We start from the raw sequence: 16,761 nt of genomic DNA, 5'->3' as shown, positions 1-16,761 counted from the left end.
AATTATTATATGTTGGAAAATGAATTGAAATTAACTGTATGACTTAATAATAAGGGTAAAACATATATAAAAAGATAAATTATATTATTTCGGTTTCCAAATTTGAAAAGTAAAACTGGAAAATTAAAATTAGACAAAGGGAGTATCATATTTAAACTATCATTTTTTTTGAATTTCATACATAAATTATTGGAAGTGTGAGTTTCATACCTAAATTATCACTTATTAGTTTGAAAACACGCCTCAGTGGTGTGTGCAATACACTCTCTCTATTTTTTTAAAAATTCTTGCCAAATGGATAAAATATTTCGTCTTGAAAAAAATTATATAAACTATTAATATTAGTTAAAACTTAAAAGTTAAGGACTAAAGTATTTCTATCCCCCCAAAAAAAGAAATTATTTTTTTATAAAAGAAATTATCTTTTTTAAAAATAAAATTTAAAATATTTTCCTCACGCACTCCACCACCTCCCCCATCACAATCCCCGTCCTTTTATTTTTTAACATTTTTAAATTTTATTTTTTATAAAATATATTTAAAAAAAATCATACTTCACCCCTCCCTCACTCCTTTCTTTTTTAAAAAAAATAAAACTATTCCCAAATCAAACTGTTTTAAACAAACGTAAGAATGAAGCAACTAAATTGTCAACAAAAGGTAATTAATGTGATACGTACTCATCACCATTTAACCCCATTTATATATATTTCTCTTTTGTGTTAGATATATACATATATTTTTTAAAAAATATTTTTTCTACTTGCGTACCATATATAATAAAAATAAAAATTTTATTTTAAGAAAAAAATTTACGGTAAGTAAAAAAATATTTTCTAAAATTATATGTATATATCTAACACAAAATTAGAAAGAAATTTGAAAGCGGAGCGATAGATGGGGAGGGATAGAATTTCTTTTTTTAAAATAAAATAAAATATCTAAATTATTATTTGAGGAGGAGAGATGAAGTAATAATTCTTATAAAAACTTTTAGTAAAAAATTGGGGGTGGGTGGGGGGTGGAGAGTATCGTGAGAGAAAGTAGTGGAATGAGATAAGAAAAATATTTTTTAATTTTTTGAGGGTGGGAGATAATAATACTTTAATTTTTAATTTTAACTAATTTTAATAATTTTTATTAAGGTGGAATGTTTTATCCATGTGAAGTGTAATGTGATAAAAAAAATTAAATAAAAAAAAGAGTGTAATACACATATAGTTTAAATATGAAACTTAAGCTAACTAATTTATCTCTCATAAACTTTTGAGCTAATAATGACTATTCTTGTTTTTTAGGAAAACTCTCGTTTTTTTACGAATGACTTTTAATGGACTTTAAACGTAAGTGTAATTTTAAATCGTAATTAAAATTTAAAGAAATAAATTTGAACTTTTCATAAAGAATTTAAATACGTAGAGTCGAGTCATGTTACGTAAGTAAGGGTACGTAACTAATGAATCCAGCTACCAGATTAGTAAGTCCAAGTTCAGTTAAAGATTAAAGGACCTTGGTTATTAGTCATAGCTGCTTGACCTCAAAAATTACAAGGCATTAAATAATACAAAAGGGGAATGATTGACTTTGAAATATTCAGTATATATCCCTTTCTCTTGATTTTCTTTAGCAAATCTCTTTAAACCCAATAATTAAGAGGGTTTTTAAAACTATATCGTTCTTCATCAATCATAATATTAACCCATAAGTGAGACCATCTAACTGTTATTATAGTCTTAGAGAATAATACCTACTAAATATAAATTAAAAAATAATTAATTTTATATTAAATTTTTACAATAATAAATAATTCGAGACTAATATTGGACAAATATATAAAATATGTGTAAACTTATTCTTTGGTCATGCAACACGGCAAAGCAGGAGTCGTCTTACAACTTCTCAGTTGCAATCACAGGATGTTAAGGAGATGGTGATTGCTCAACAACAAATCACTCGTCATTAGTTATTACTAGCCTAGGAATATGAGACAAAAACATTGATCCTTATACAACTACCTACCTCTGCCAAATCAAATCTTATATTTTCAAGGTATTTTTTCATTATTGATCTGTACATTTATTTGAATTTAGACGTAGAAAATTAATCTGTGAAATCATAATTCATTCAATCCATTTAAATTTGAACTGATTATTATTCTGATTATTCATTAACTCAATTCATTAAAATTTGTACTGATATCTAATTCAAATTAATATACAAAAAATCTTGTTAAAATAATTTCAGTCAAGTGGATTATCCATACAATAGGAAATCATTCGTATATATGAATGGTGTTGGAATGTTACCAAATTAAACTGTTTTAAACAAACGTAAGAATGATGCAACTAAATTGTCAACAAAAGGCAATTAATGTGATACGTACTCATCACCTTATGAAACACGATCAGGTTCTCGAAGATCGGAGAAACACTTGCTTGCCTGATCCAATTTGAAAACGTTAACGGGCCTTGTAGGCTTTGAGCCCAAAAGATCGACTAATTTACAAGAATAGTTGGATTTTTTTTTGGATATTTTACTTAAATTTCATAGTAAAAAAATCCAATTACAAATTATCTCGATTTTTTTGATAATTACCCGAATTTCCTTTTTTTTTCCAGATTTCTGATACATACGAATGACGCTGATATATCGCGATTTAATACATAAGTCCTTTTTCATGATACATCGCTAGTTGATACAAACCAAACATTGTAATATCAATAAAACTTATGAATCAGCTTATAACACCTAATATATCATGAACACAATAAAAATAGCAGTAAAATTTATGTTTTACTGATATATTTTTTGTTTGGTCTGTATCAATTAGCGATGTATCATGAAAAGAACTTATGTATCAAATCGCGATGTATCAGCATCATTTTTATGTATCAGAAGAGGGATTTTTGAAATTTTTACAAATGGTAGGGAATAATTAAAAATATAAAATATAAGGTGTGTAATTTGATAATTTTTTTTTTTTGAGAAAACTAAGTCCACGATTTATAAAAATAAAATAATTACAGACAAATACCACTTTACAATTCATACTCCCCAAAGCATGAAATTCGTGATCAAGATACCATCATAGTACTATATGCTGACATGGTATCATTGAGGCTGCTTCAGTCCTTAATGATACCACCACAATATATCTATGTACTGTCATGGTATCATTGATGTCTACTCTAATTCTTAAGCTACATCTCTATGAAATCATCATATACTGGCATGATATCATTAAGGATCGTTTCATATAATCATTAAGGATCGTTTCATACAAATGTTGAATGATACCATCATAGTATATTTGTATATTATCATGGTATTGAAAAATCTCAATGAGACACTTTAAAAATCTCAATGATACCATAACAATATATTGATACCTTATCAGTATCATATAGGATTGAACTCTTTTTTTTAAGAAACAAAAATAAAACAATTAAAAGAAAATTATTTATTAAACTAATTAGTAAATATATCCTTTATGATACTCCGTCGGTATATTGATAGAATATCGGTATCATATAGGATTGAGCTTAATACTCTGTGATACTTCATCGGTATATGATACCCTATCGGTATCATGTAGGGTGGGTGCTAACGTCAGCGTGACGTCAGCGCACAAATTTAAAAATAATTAAAGGGGGTATAAGGGTAATTAGTTTGACCGAATGGGTACTGGAAGGAATTATTTTGGGGTGAGGTATGAGGTGGTAAATAGTTTGTTTAAAAGGTTGATTTTGTGTAGCTTTCCCTATTTTTTTAGGGCTGAACATTCGGTAATTCGGTTCGGTTTCAATTTTTTAATTTCAATTTTTGATTTATGTATTTGTTGTACTAAACACCGAACTGAACCAATTCGGTTCGATTTTTTGTATTTCGATTCTGTTTATTAAATTCGATTTTTTTGTATTATGAGCCTGCTTAATGAACTTTTTCAGATTTTGTATTATATGATTTTTTACAAGTACTATGGCTACTACATTATAAATAGGTAACTCATATCATGAAATCTTTTTTTAAAAAAATTAAAATTAATTAACTTTGACTATTTTTTTTTTTTCAATTAAGTAAGAAAATTGATTCAAGGTGTAGTGACCCAGATAAAAAAAAGGTATGAAGAAATCGATTGAATTTCCTGCCATTCTCATCTATTATACCTCAACCAATTCCTAAAAAATAGCATAATATTTGAAACTATTCAACTAATAATTTTGAAACGATTTACTTGCCATCAGGACAAGTGAAGCCTTTTTGACATTGTTAGGATGATGCAATTTCAGAAGTTAAGGATGACTTCTGCTACTTTTCATAAGAAAAGCAAAACCTGACTTCGGTTTAACAAAACCTTTCTTAAGTACAGTCAATTATGTACAGTAGTGCACTAGTGCGTATATTTCGGTTAAATCAAAATACCGAAATACAAAAATTGTGTTATCAAAAGTCGAATCGAAAATCAAAATACCGAAATCAAAAAATCAAAAAAATTTGGTTTGATCCGATATTTCGATTTTTCAATATTTATATCCGGACCTAATTTTTTTTGCTGACCTTAAAGGTTTTTCCAATGAGATAAGCAGAAGTTAAAGTTTCAAAATCACCCATTTACAAAGTTGTTGAGCGTAATTTGCTGCAAAAGAAGTGGCTCATCTATGTAGGATAGGCTAAAGATTTATTAGAAAAGTAAAGTATCTTTGCAAAAGTTTTGCTTGGTTTACGTTACATTCATCCTAATTGCTACCCAATTTCTTACGTTATGAAACGTACATATCAAATTACTTTCTAATTATTACTTTATACTTTAGTTTAAATAATTATTCACACAATATATCCAACTTTATGATCTTTCTCTTGCATTCCAAAATTAATTATAAATTGAGGGTAAAGTGCAAATGCTCCGCTTTAGCAAAAACGTAAGGACTTAAAATCCCTTTAAAAAATGTTCTTCAAAATTTGTCAGTTCCATCTTGTAGCTCACCTCTATCAACTACTCCACTCTATCCCAAAAAGAGAAAGGGCCTTAAAAAAAAGAGACAAGACAAAAGAAATAGAACTTCTTTATTCTTTTCTTCATTTGCAAGTAAAGATTAATTAATTCCCTTCTTTAATCTTTTTTTGTCGGATTTTTAGAAATTGAACATTGTATTCGGTTATTCGTGGGAGGGTTTCGTTATGTAGAAATTACAACTTTAAATAGAGATTCTAGGCTTTCGAATTAACCTGACTTCAATGCACATATTGAACATCGAAGGAAAATCAAGAAAATAAAATAAAAGTGGAATCACTGCTTTATTACAACTCTTGCAATATTTTAATGCATTGAGATAACAGGTGTAATCTTGATTTAATTTCAAAGGACTTGTGCTTTAATATAGGAACCACTCATTATGTTACAAAGAGAATTAAGAAAAATCGAGATTCTTTTTTTTTAAAAAAAGGAAGTAAAGGAAGAAATGAGAAAAGAATAAAAGTAAAATGAACGGAGGGCCCAATTGAAAATAAGTTTAATTAGAGAAGAGGATCCAATTTTAAAATTGACACGTGTACAAATTAATTTTGTCTTAACATTCTTTTTAAGCTTCTCAAGTGTTTTTTTAAGGTAAAAATACTTTTTTTTTTATTTATCCATATATTAAGTGGGTGTTTAAATTGACTTAATTTAAGTGATTTTTAACTTTTAGTTTTTTTTTTTTGTTTTAGATTCTTCTTTTAGTTTTGAAAGTGTTTAGCAAACACATATTTTTAAGTACTTCACTTTAGACTTAAAAAGTACCGAAAAAAACTAAACTACCTGCTTTTGACTTTTAGTACTTTTGATTTTTCGCTTTTTACTTAAAAAAAAACTTATCCAAACACCTCCTAAAATTTTACTTGTCCAATTTATAAAATCAAGAGATAATTTATTATTTTATGTCTATTCTATTGTTGTTAGTTAAATAACTATTCATCCCCAACATTTGAATGACTTATAATTAATAAAGATCACATAGTAAAATATACTCTTTTATTCATCGTTTCAATATTAATACCAAACAGGAAACATCGTAAATAAATAGATATTAAGCCTAACGTAATGTCACAAAAATTAACTCACGAGGAGAGAATGGTAAACTACTAATTTGGGAGTTCTTTGCCCTTCAACAGAGACCGAAAAGTTAATGTGTGCAAATGACTTGTTAGGAAAAAGATGTCAACTTTTCATGGTCCAAGTAAATTTTCAAATTGATTATAGGATCAATTAAATACTATATTAAAATTCAAAGGCAGGGGGCATCTATAAATATAAGCAAACCCAGAGAAGATATCTATCTTCTCCAAACCATTGCACATCCACACATATATATATGGTCTATTATTAGAGTACATAATTAGGTAGATATGAGTTCTCCGTGTACAGTTCAGGGTAAGTTTTGCTTCTTATTACATTATTGTTTGTTGTCTTCTCTCCGATTAATTGTTAAAATTAATGTGTACAGGTAAGACTGCTTGGCCAGAACTATTGGGGCAAAATGTGGAGAAAGCAGTGAGTATAATAGAGAAAGAGAACCCAACTCTTCGTCCCGTCGTGTTAAACATTTCTCAGAATGTTCCAGATCCAGATCCTGTGGACTGTACCCGTGTTCTCGTATTTATTAATGATAACAACCAGGTTGCTCTCGTACCTATTGTTCGCTAACGTTCTGATCTAATTCAATCTCTGTCCTCGGAGCAGCAATATTACTGCTTCGGATTAGCTATTGTACTACTCAAGTATATGGGACTTTGTTGTATTGTATTGTAATGTCTCCTTCATGCCTATGCACAATTCTCTTCCTTTTTGTCTTTGGTTTATCAACTTATTCTCACTGTCTTTATTCCAATGGAATTTCTTCTAAGTGGCTGTCAATTTTGATTCACCTTTCAATAATTGGATATGTTAGTCTCGGGTCGCATGTGCCAACAACAGTTGTATATGTTCGTTTTACCATTAATTTATGTACAACTAACGGATCACTTTCGGTTATACTTATATCTATAAAAATTAACCACTTTCTATTTAACTTATCTTCAAAAGTTATGAGATCATGTATAAGTAAAAATTGATATTTCTTCTTACAACTGATATAAAATTTCAATACATAATATGGGATCTAACATATGATAAATTGATAATCAAAATAGATTGACTTTAATATTATTATAAGAAAATAATTTCAAGTCTAACTTAAATATTATTTTTCAAATCCTACAAGTGAAAATTGCCGTTACTTTCTTTGATAATTTGTTGATTTTTTTGTCCCTTCCTCTCAAAAGTTTGGTCCGCTAGACATTTGACCAGGAATTAAGTGGAAGTGTTTGACCATAGACAACTTTCTTTCCACTAAAGTAAGGTATGTATTGAGTGCCTCCCAATTGGGGGTGGGGGTGGGGGTATGTACAGAGAGAGAAGAGAAACTAATTTATTTAATCTTTTTTTTCAATCACAACTCCTATCACAAATAATTAAAAATGAAATTCCAAAATCAACTAAGTATAACACTCGTTATTTGTTCCAAACACAAAACCTAAATCATGCCTTAAAAGTATCAAACATCTTATCTAATCAGAAAGGCCAACGTTTGAGTGGCATGACAACAAACTTCATGGTACCATTGTTGCAATGGATTCCCCCATGCTCTCCACAAGCAAAATAGTAAGGCTGCATTTTCTTCAACACAAACTCGAATCCTTCTCCTGCACCCTGGTTCGGATTTGCTATTCTCTTAGCTCTTCTAAAGTCACACTTGATGAAGCTCCAGTAGTTTGGTAATAAGTATACACTGTGTGGAAATCCACCGTTTGGATTTGGTGGATCATACTTGAAAACTGCTAGACGAATTTAGAATTTTAAATTTAAAGGCATGATACATTATTTTGTTATTAACCTAAAAGATAACTACACGGGTGTATAAGTGTTAAAAAATAAACTTTAAATTTTAAAATGAAAGAAGAGGTACATACCTAATGTGTCATTAACAAAGAAAGGGCCATTCTTGCGAGCCCAATCCATGTAATCGAAACCATAATGCCAATTTTCGAAACCACCAACGTTGAATTTATTTGAGGTTTGAGTAGCATTTGGGTGATTATTACCATAGGGGCAATTGGTTTTGTTCCACTTTCCTCCGGCCCAAGTGTAGTTAAAGTTGGCCATACTAAGGACAAACATGAAAGAAAACACTACGAAAAACAGAATTGTTTGTGCGTTAGCCAAAGCCATTTTTTCAAGAATAACTAGTTTTGATTTGTCAATAAAGATAGAAGAGAAATGAAATTGATGAGAGAGCCAAAAAGAGGATGGGCTATATATAGGAAGGCAAGTACAAAATTATATATGACTAATTAGGAAATGAGTCAAAATTTTCTTGAAGTTGGTAGGTTAAACACAAAAATGGTTACTGACCTAAACCGAGTTTCTTAGACACTTTTAGTCTTAATTAGAACTTTGCTGGCCGCTTTTACACTTTGAGATATTCTAAGGGTTCATATATTTCTGTATTTGACGTAGCTATCTTTTTCTTGTTTGGAGGTTTTCTTCTTAAGTTTGCCATATTAATTAATAATTAGGTCAGTGACCATTGAATTAGTTCATGGTCCATTAATGGTTGGTACGGTTTGGGAATCTGAGTCATTTAATAATTAGGAAACTTATATAAATATACAATATTAAAAAAATATTTATCATCTATAGCAAAAAAAAATATTCACTGAACACTTATAATACATTTATAATACAGTTTTAATACATATTGCAGAGAACTATTTATAAAACATATATAATACAAGTTTTATAGATGGATAATACATTTATCACATACTTTAATAGACTTATAATACATTATGTCAGTTTCTTACTACACAAACATAATATATATTTTAAAACACTTATAATACATTTATATTGTATGCATAATTCACTTTTAATACAAGTGTAGATTTATCATAGTATTGCTATGTATTGTTATAAATGGTAATAAATAAAAAATATCACTAAAATCAGTAATTAATTTTTAAAAAGCACCCAATCAAGTAATTTTTCCTTATAATTATTACATATGTCAAATGGTGTTTCATGTGTAAGAGTTTGGGCATAGACGTGGACTGAACGTGCGGAGCTTCTACTTCAAAATCTGTCTGACTCGTATGATTAACTCATCATCAACCTGACGAACAATACAGACAGTCTAGTTTTTGATGAAGTTGCAGCCGCTATCTTAGAAGAAGAAAATCGACGCAAAAATAAGGAAGACAGACAAGCAAGCTGAAGCTTTGACGATGGTGAGAGGAAGACCAACAGAACGTGGCCCCAGTGAGAGTCACAATCATGGTAGATCTAAATCAAAAAGTAAGAAGAATATCAAGTATCACAATTGTGACAAGAAAGGGCACATCAAGAAAGATTGTTGATTCAAGAAGAAGAGTGAACACCTTGAGTCATCAAATGCTCAAGGGAATGTTGCAAGTACCTCGGATGATGGTAAAATTTTATATAATGAAGCAATATCAAATAATGAAGGTAGAAAACGTTTCACTGATGTCTGAATCTTGGACATAGGAGCAACATAGCGCATGACTTTTCGGAGAGAATGGTTCCATCAATATAAACCTATCTCAGGAGGATCTGTGTTCATGGGAGATGAGCATACTTTGGATATTATTGGTATTGAGTCCATCAAAATAAAGATGTATGATGGCATAGTACGCACCATCCAGGAGGTACGATATGTAAAAGACTTGAGGAAGAATCTATTGTCTTTGGTAGTGTATGTGATGGTCTTGTTTTCCGTATTTATTTCATATACTTGTTAAATTGCTTCATGATATGCATAAGTGGGTATGATTAAGGGAAATAGATTAGACTTGATGCAATGATTAATTCCTGACTTGTTTTGTGATGAATATATTTTTCGTGATATAAAGTGGTCTATTATTGATAGTTGTGGTTATTTTGCATAATCATAGCGGGTGTCATATTTCGACACATATTTAGATCGGGTGTCATGTTTCAATGCGTAGTTGGATCGAATGTCATGTTCTGACATATATATGACTGGATTGGGTCCTCAGAGAGGGTCAAGTATGTGTGTGTGGATGGTTCCATGAGAGGACCTGATGATATTGGTATTTACATGTAATAATAAGGTTAGTGGTGGATAAGCCACGGATTAAAGACCTAAAAAGGAACGCTTGAATTGAGGTGTGTTAGTTCTAAATAGTTGCGAGCGTGTATAAATTTATTCGTGGGGTAAGAGTATGGGCTGTATTAGGCTTGATGTGACATATGTGTTATATAAAATATTCTATATTCATGGACTCAAAGGTGGAGGTTTCTTGTTGACAGGCAGTTTTATCATTGAAGTTCCACGAGTATCTGTGGTAGTAGTAGTGGATATCTAGAACCAGGTTTTAGTGTAGAAGTGTGGTTATGTAATAGCTAGGCCCCAATGTTGCGAGACAAATGGAACAGGACTAGTAATGGCTGGGTGGAATTATTGAGTGCTTAAGCTTGTTAGGTAGAGACTATTAGAGTGAATGAACAGCAATATGGTGGGTCTATAACCCACAGATCTTAAGTTGTAACTAGTGTGGATAGTGAAACTCTGGAGCGGCGAGTGGTGAAGACCTTAAGGGTGAGACCAAGGAGTGTACTTATTGGGTTGGGATGAACAAGTTGAAATAGTTTAATTATTATGATCTCTCTCTTATTTTCTGTTCATATAACTATGCGGTGGGGATCAAATTGAACGATGATGCCTACCGGTAAGTGTTGTTTGTACTGATACTACTCTTGCTATGCCACTTGACCTAGTCTGGTTCCAAGGTCAGTTATGCCTCTTAGGTGAAACGAAAATGATCCTCCAGCAGCTTCTATTTTTCCTTTCTTATGGTGGAAGCTGAGTCATTATTCTTTTATTTTATTACTACTTTTAGAAGCTCTTGTACCCGTTTTATACAGTACCATGGGAGTTTTATGTGTTATTTTTGTACAAGTGTATTATTATAGATTTCTATAAAAATCTGGTTTATTTACTCAAGTTTTGATTTAAATTCCGCAATGCTTTTTATACAAGGGGTTAAGGGTTCTCCTACTTGAGTCATATAGTGGGTGCCCGCACGACCCAGATTGATCGTGACATTTTATTCCCTTTAGTTCGCTATAATTAATATGATATATGTAGTCGTTTATTTTGATTTAATATAAGAAACGATGCAATGAATAATACAATAATTTACCAACATCCTCTCTTTAATTCTTTTTTATAACAAATTTCATGCCAAAAAACATTTTGAAATAATAGATATGAAGAAGTGTAAGCTAACAATAGGCAAAAGGCATATTATATATAGTTAAAACGTGTATTCAAGCTTAAATATCTGGAAGACTCTGTTAACAATTGAAATATCCGAACATGAAATAGTTACATACATATCTCATTATCAATCTATTTTTAATCAAAAGTTCAATCATAATAAATCCAAATTTAATACTAACAAGTCTACTCAACGTTAAAATTCGTTATTTTCGTTCCAAACAAAACTAACATGCGAAAAATTACTAAGTATTTATTATATTTGATGCCGGATTTCTCCGACAGGTTTAATTTGGAGCAACACCGTAACTCAAAAAGGCCAACGTTTGAGTGGCATGACAATAAACTTCATGGTACCATTGTTGCAATGGATTCCCCCATGCTCTCCACAAGCAAAATAGTAAGGCTGCATTTTCTTCAGCACAAACTCGAATCCTTCTCCTGCACCCTGGTTCGGATTTGCTATTCTCTTCGCTCTTCTAAAGTCACACTTGATGAAGCTCCAGTAGTTTGGTAATAAATATACACTGTGTGGAAATCCACCATTTGGATTTGGTGGATCATACTTGAAAACTGTACGTTGCATACATAAATGAATTCAGAAATTTAAAGTTAATAAGCGAGTAATGCATACTCCATTATTTTGTTATAGTTGGTGCACATTTAGTACAAAATATATTGACAAGTAATCTAAAAGATAGCGATAGATAACTCTAAATTCCTTAAAACGTACGTACCTAATGTGTCATTTACAAAAAAAGGGCCATTCTTGCGAGCCCAATCCATGTAGTCGAAGCCATAATGCCAATATTCGGAACCACCAACGTTCAACTTATTTGAGGTTTGAGTAGCATTTGGGTGATTATTACCATAGGGGCAATTGGTTTTGTTCCACTTTCCTCTAGCCCAAGTGTAGTTAAAGTTGGCCATACTAAGGACAAACATGAAAGAAAACACTACAAGAAACATAAATGTTTGTGCGTTAACCAAAGCCATTTTTATCTTTCCCACTAATATATTTTGACAATGAAGAGAAGAGAAATGGGATTGATTGTGGTGATGAATGATGGGCTATATATAGGAAGGCAAGTACAAAATTGTGACAAATCTGGAAATGTAATGAGTCAACATTTTCTTTAAGTTGGTTGGTGAGACAGAAAAATTAGTGCAAAAAGCCATTCGTTACTTTTTTTTCTAAATGAGACTTGGTCATTAACTATCTGTAAGTCCACCACCCAAAAGCCTTTTTTCTTTAATTAACTTTAAGAATATCAAAATGGTTACTGACCTAATTCACAGAGTTGCTTAGACACTTTTCGACGTACCAATTAGCACCTTTGCTGCAGGTCGCTTCTACACATGAGAATTGAGATTATATCCTAGCTAATTAGGGGTTCATATAATATTTCAATCCATGAGTTTAAATTCTAAATTAGTCTGTATCGATCCATGAACTGGAATTGAAAAATTACAATCACCACTACTGTCAATCACCAAATCATCAAATCACCAATAGACATCATTTGTAATTATCATCACCAATCATTATTAAATCTACTAATTATCACTACCAATAATTATCATCATTAGTCAACCTTATATATCGCTAATTGTCGTCATCATTCAACACTGCAATAATTAATTATTAGTGTCATTCCACTACTAATTATCATACGTCACCAACAACAATCATGGTTAATGACTACTGCCAACTACGATACTATAAGATACTATCCACAAATCACCATCATCAGTCAATATTATCCCAAATCGATACAGACAATCACTATCGTTAGTCATCACTGCCATCAATCGTCATACAAATTTTTAATATACTTTATTGATATAATATTAGACCAATTTAGTATTTTATTTGAATTTTATACTTATTATTTACAAAGAATAAATAAATTTTATATATTCAGATGTTGACAAAACAAACAATCATTACTATTTAGTATTCATATCTTAATTAATATTTAGATGTGTATTCAAACTCAGTACTCTAAAATCTTAATGCACATCCAAATATAATTTAGATGTTGCATTCAGATTCAAATTTCTTAATCTTAATAAAAACAAATGAGGCCTTAAAAGTCAAAAGTAACTGTTATCAAATTTCTGATTGCAAAATTATATTGCCAAAAGACCATATAACATATGCCAGAAGGTACCATATAACATATCCTAAGTTGTAAAAGTTTGTAGATATATGCACATAAATCAATTTTAAAATCGATTAAACTTGAAATATAATTTATCCTGAATAATGAAAAATATTGTTTTTTAAATAGACAAAGGTGAATGGAAGTTAACAACTGCAATTCTTGGTGGTCTTCAGTTTATATATCTCTAAAACTTTTTCCTCCAAAACAAGAAATTGTGGAATATGAAAATGATTTATATTTTCTTCAGAAAATTAAAAACATTTAAGGTAACATTTTGACTTTCATTCAATAAAACTCAGATATGGTAAAAAAAAAAATAAGAAGGGAAAACCCCTAACAAAAAATATACTTCACAAAATAAATCGGTGAGAAATGTGTCGAAATATAGGGAAAATTATACGTATAAATAAACATATACTAGTTAATTAGCTAACATAGCTATAACTTGAAGTAATTACGACTCGCAGCTTAATTTTAGCTGTAATTACGTCGTCTCTCTCCTCTCTTCCTCTCTCTCACCTCTCTCCTCTTTTACACATATACAAATGATCGAAAACAAATTATTCATATACGTATACAATTATATGACAGATATACAAATATAATTAGAGCCTCTCTCTCGCTTCTCTCCTCTCTCGCTCACCTCTCTCCCCCCTCTCCCAATCTTGCTTGGCAGATATACAAATGCATATGTATACCAGTTACAAATTATACATATACATATACAATTATATGACGGATATACAAATACAATTAATCTTTTTCCCCTCTCTGCCCTCTCTCGCTCGCCTCTCTCCTCCCTCTCCCAATTTCGCTTGTCAGATATACAAATACATATGTATACCAATTACATATATACAATTATTTGACATATATACATATACAAATTAAAGCGACATACAACAACAACAACCCAGTGCAATCCCACATCGTAGGGTCTGGGGAGGGTAAAGTGTACGCAGACCTGACTCCTACCAGTGTAGGACGGCTGTTTCCGAAAGATCCTAAATTAAAGCGACATATATATATATATATATATAAATCGCCTCTTTCCACTCTCTGCCTTCTCTCGCTCGTCTCTCTCCTCCCTCTTGCTCTCCTCTCTCCTCTCTCTAACATGTAGCTACGAATCGTAATTAGCAAATTATAGTTATGAAGTATAATTAAGGCATTTTGTGTGTCTATATGCAAAAATTCCTCCTAAATATACTAGTTAAATAAAATAAAATTAAAAAAGATCATCCAATCAAAAAAAGACACGTACATTTTAATACGTTTTAAAGTTCTTTTTAGAGAAAGCACGTCCTATATTTAAATATGCTAATAAATTCTTAATGGGAATATTGATACAGTTTGGGAAAAATAATGAAGTTAAGGAGTAACCCCCACCCCCACCCCAAACAAATTTGGATGGTGTAAATAATATTTTGGGACAAATTTAGAATGTAATTTATGTATTTGCCAATATAATGATGTGTGTTTGATATCTCTATCCCTAAATATGCTAATAAATCAAATAACTAACCTTAAGTTCTCCAATTTTCAAATCCTAAGTATATTTTCAAATATGGAAAAAACATTAAAATCAAAGACAAAATACAGCTATAAATATAGGCATCCCAGGATTATTTTCTACAATCCATTGAACATCTATAATAGGATCAGAAAATTACTTAGCCAAATATGAGTACTGCTAGGTGCCCGTCTGAACCGTGCAAGATTCCCGGTAAGTTAATTTTCAGTTCAATTTTTATCACCTTGTTTTTGCTTCTTGTTGTTCTTTATAATTGCAACAATTGTTATAACGGATGATTGGTATAGGGAGATCTGACTGTATTTGTTAATGTATATATAGGTAAGTCATCGTGGCCGGAGCTAATGGGACAAAATGTGGACAAAGCAGTGAGTATAATACACAAAGAGAATCCAAGTCTTCACGTTGTGGTGTTAAACATATCGAAGCCAATTCCAGAGCCAGTGGACTGTGCTCGTGTTCTTGTTTTCATTAATGACAACCAGCAGGTTGCTCTCCCACCTGTTGTTTGTTGAACTTCATTAGTATTCCCAGTTTCCTCCTTAAATTCAATGTAGTCACTATCTATTTTAATTTCATGTCTTTTTAATTTCAAGCATATCCGCAATTTCTATCCTTGTTTCAATGGAATTTTATTAAAGTTATATTTTGATCTATATATACTGCGTGTCAATGTATAGTTGGGATATCTACTACATCGATCCGATTGCATGCAATAATATTTCTTTGTTATCCTGTTATTTTTATTAGGTGTGACATGAGTGGCAGGTCAATTTGAGCGTAACCCAAATTAAATAGACCATCTAAGAAGTTGGGGCAATTTGGACTACGCACATACATCAAATTGACCCATAATAACGAATCAAAACATAGAGAGAATTTCTGTGGATTTGTTGGTTGTTACGTTATAGTCATGATAAATAAAATAAATTATTTTTTAATTTGATTTGGCTTATAAATAACAAAATCGAACGAGCTGTTTAGTCCAAATTGATATGCATGTCATGACACAAGCAAATTTTACGCTTGGTTATGACTCAAGCCGTTTACTGAATACGTTTAAGTTACTCTGGCTCAACCAGACAATCTGATACTTCTATATCAAAATGAAAAATCTTTTATAATTAAAAACAGAATTAATTAAGGGGTTTAAAAAGAGGGTAAAAGGTCATATTTTTGTTTTGTGTACGTAGTAATTCTTCAAAAGATGAATATAAAGTAAAATCAATATGAAATTAATTAAATATTGTAAATAAAAGAGCAATCATTTCTATACGTTCACTCTTTAATGGATTTTCAATGAAAGAAACAATTGCATATATGTTATCAATAATAGTTTTTACGCATATTGTACTTTTATTGATAGAATATTTATTTTCTTTTTAGTTTTAAAAATATTTTTAAATATAATTTTCTTTCAAGTCTAGGATTTATAATAATTACAAAATATTTATTTCCTTTTAGTTTTGGATCTATAACGAAAATGATATATTCCTTTTTATTTTATTCTCTTTAGCTTTCTATAAACAGTGATCGATGTAGTTTTCTTTTTATGTTTTGATTTAATATGCAATAAACAATACAATGAGTTCATCGACATCCTCTTTAGTTTCTTTGATTTTTTGTTTTATAACAAATTTAACGTTCAAACATTTTGAAATGATTCAGATATTAGAATTGTCAAGAAATCAAATATCCGAACAAGTAATACTTACTCATATAT

At 30.5% G+C, this 16,761-nt stretch overlaps 4 protein-coding genes across 4 annotated transcripts; 2 read left to right on the top strand and 2 right to left on the bottom strand.

Annotated features, from left to right (window-relative positions):
• The first annotated feature begins 6,218 nt into the window (after positions 1-6,218).
• On the top strand, positions 6,219-6,804 carry LOC129884513 (protease inhibitor HPI-like). The gene is made up of 2 exons (XM_055958807.1): positions 6,219-6,409; positions 6,483-6,804. The coding sequence occupies exons 1-2, from the start codon at positions 6,385-6,387 to the stop codon at positions 6,680-6,682; spliced, it is 225 nt and encodes a 74-aa protein (XP_055814782.1). The 5' UTR covers positions 6,219-6,384; the 3' UTR covers positions 6,683-6,804.
• A 584-nt stretch (positions 6,805-7,388) lies between these two features.
• Positions 7,389-8,283, bottom strand: LOC129884512 (uncharacterized). The gene is made up of 2 exons (XM_055958806.1): positions 7,987-8,283; positions 7,389-7,851 (listed from the first exon to the last, which is right to left on the bottom strand). Exons 1-2 carry the CDS (start codon positions 8,243-8,245, stop codon positions 7,589-7,591), a joined length of 522 nt encoding a protein of 173 aa, XP_055814781.1. The 5' UTR covers positions 8,246-8,283; the 3' UTR covers positions 7,389-7,588.
• A 3,200-nt stretch (positions 8,284-11,483) lies between these two features.
• LOC129884509 (uncharacterized) lies at positions 11,484-12,367 on the bottom strand. The gene is made up of 2 exons (XM_055958803.1): positions 12,074-12,367; positions 11,484-11,909 (listed from the first exon to the last, which is right to left on the bottom strand). Exons 1-2 carry the CDS (start codon positions 12,330-12,332, stop codon positions 11,647-11,649), a joined length of 522 nt encoding a protein of 173 aa, XP_055814778.1. The 5' UTR covers positions 12,333-12,367; the 3' UTR covers positions 11,484-11,646.
• Positions 12,368-15,187: 2,820 nt separating this feature from the next.
• On the top strand, positions 15,188-15,565 carry LOC129884511 (glu S.griseus protease inhibitor-like). The gene is made up of 2 exons (XM_055958805.1): positions 15,188-15,230; positions 15,360-15,565. Exons 1-2 carry the CDS (start codon positions 15,188-15,190, stop codon positions 15,551-15,553), a joined length of 237 nt encoding a protein of 78 aa, XP_055814780.1. The 3' UTR covers positions 15,554-15,565.
• The last annotated feature ends 1,196 nt before the right edge of the window (positions 15,566-16,761 follow it).

The sequence above is a fragment of the Solanum dulcamara genome, chromosome 4, assembly GCF_947179165.1.
Source record: "Solanum dulcamara chromosome 4, daSolDulc1.2, whole genome shotgun sequence".
Lineage (NCBI taxonomy): Eukaryota > Viridiplantae > Streptophyta > Magnoliopsida > Solanales > Solanaceae > Solanum > Solanum dulcamara.
The sequence above is the reverse complement of the archived record's forward strand: the minus strand, read 5'-3'. Positions and strand labels throughout refer to the sequence as shown.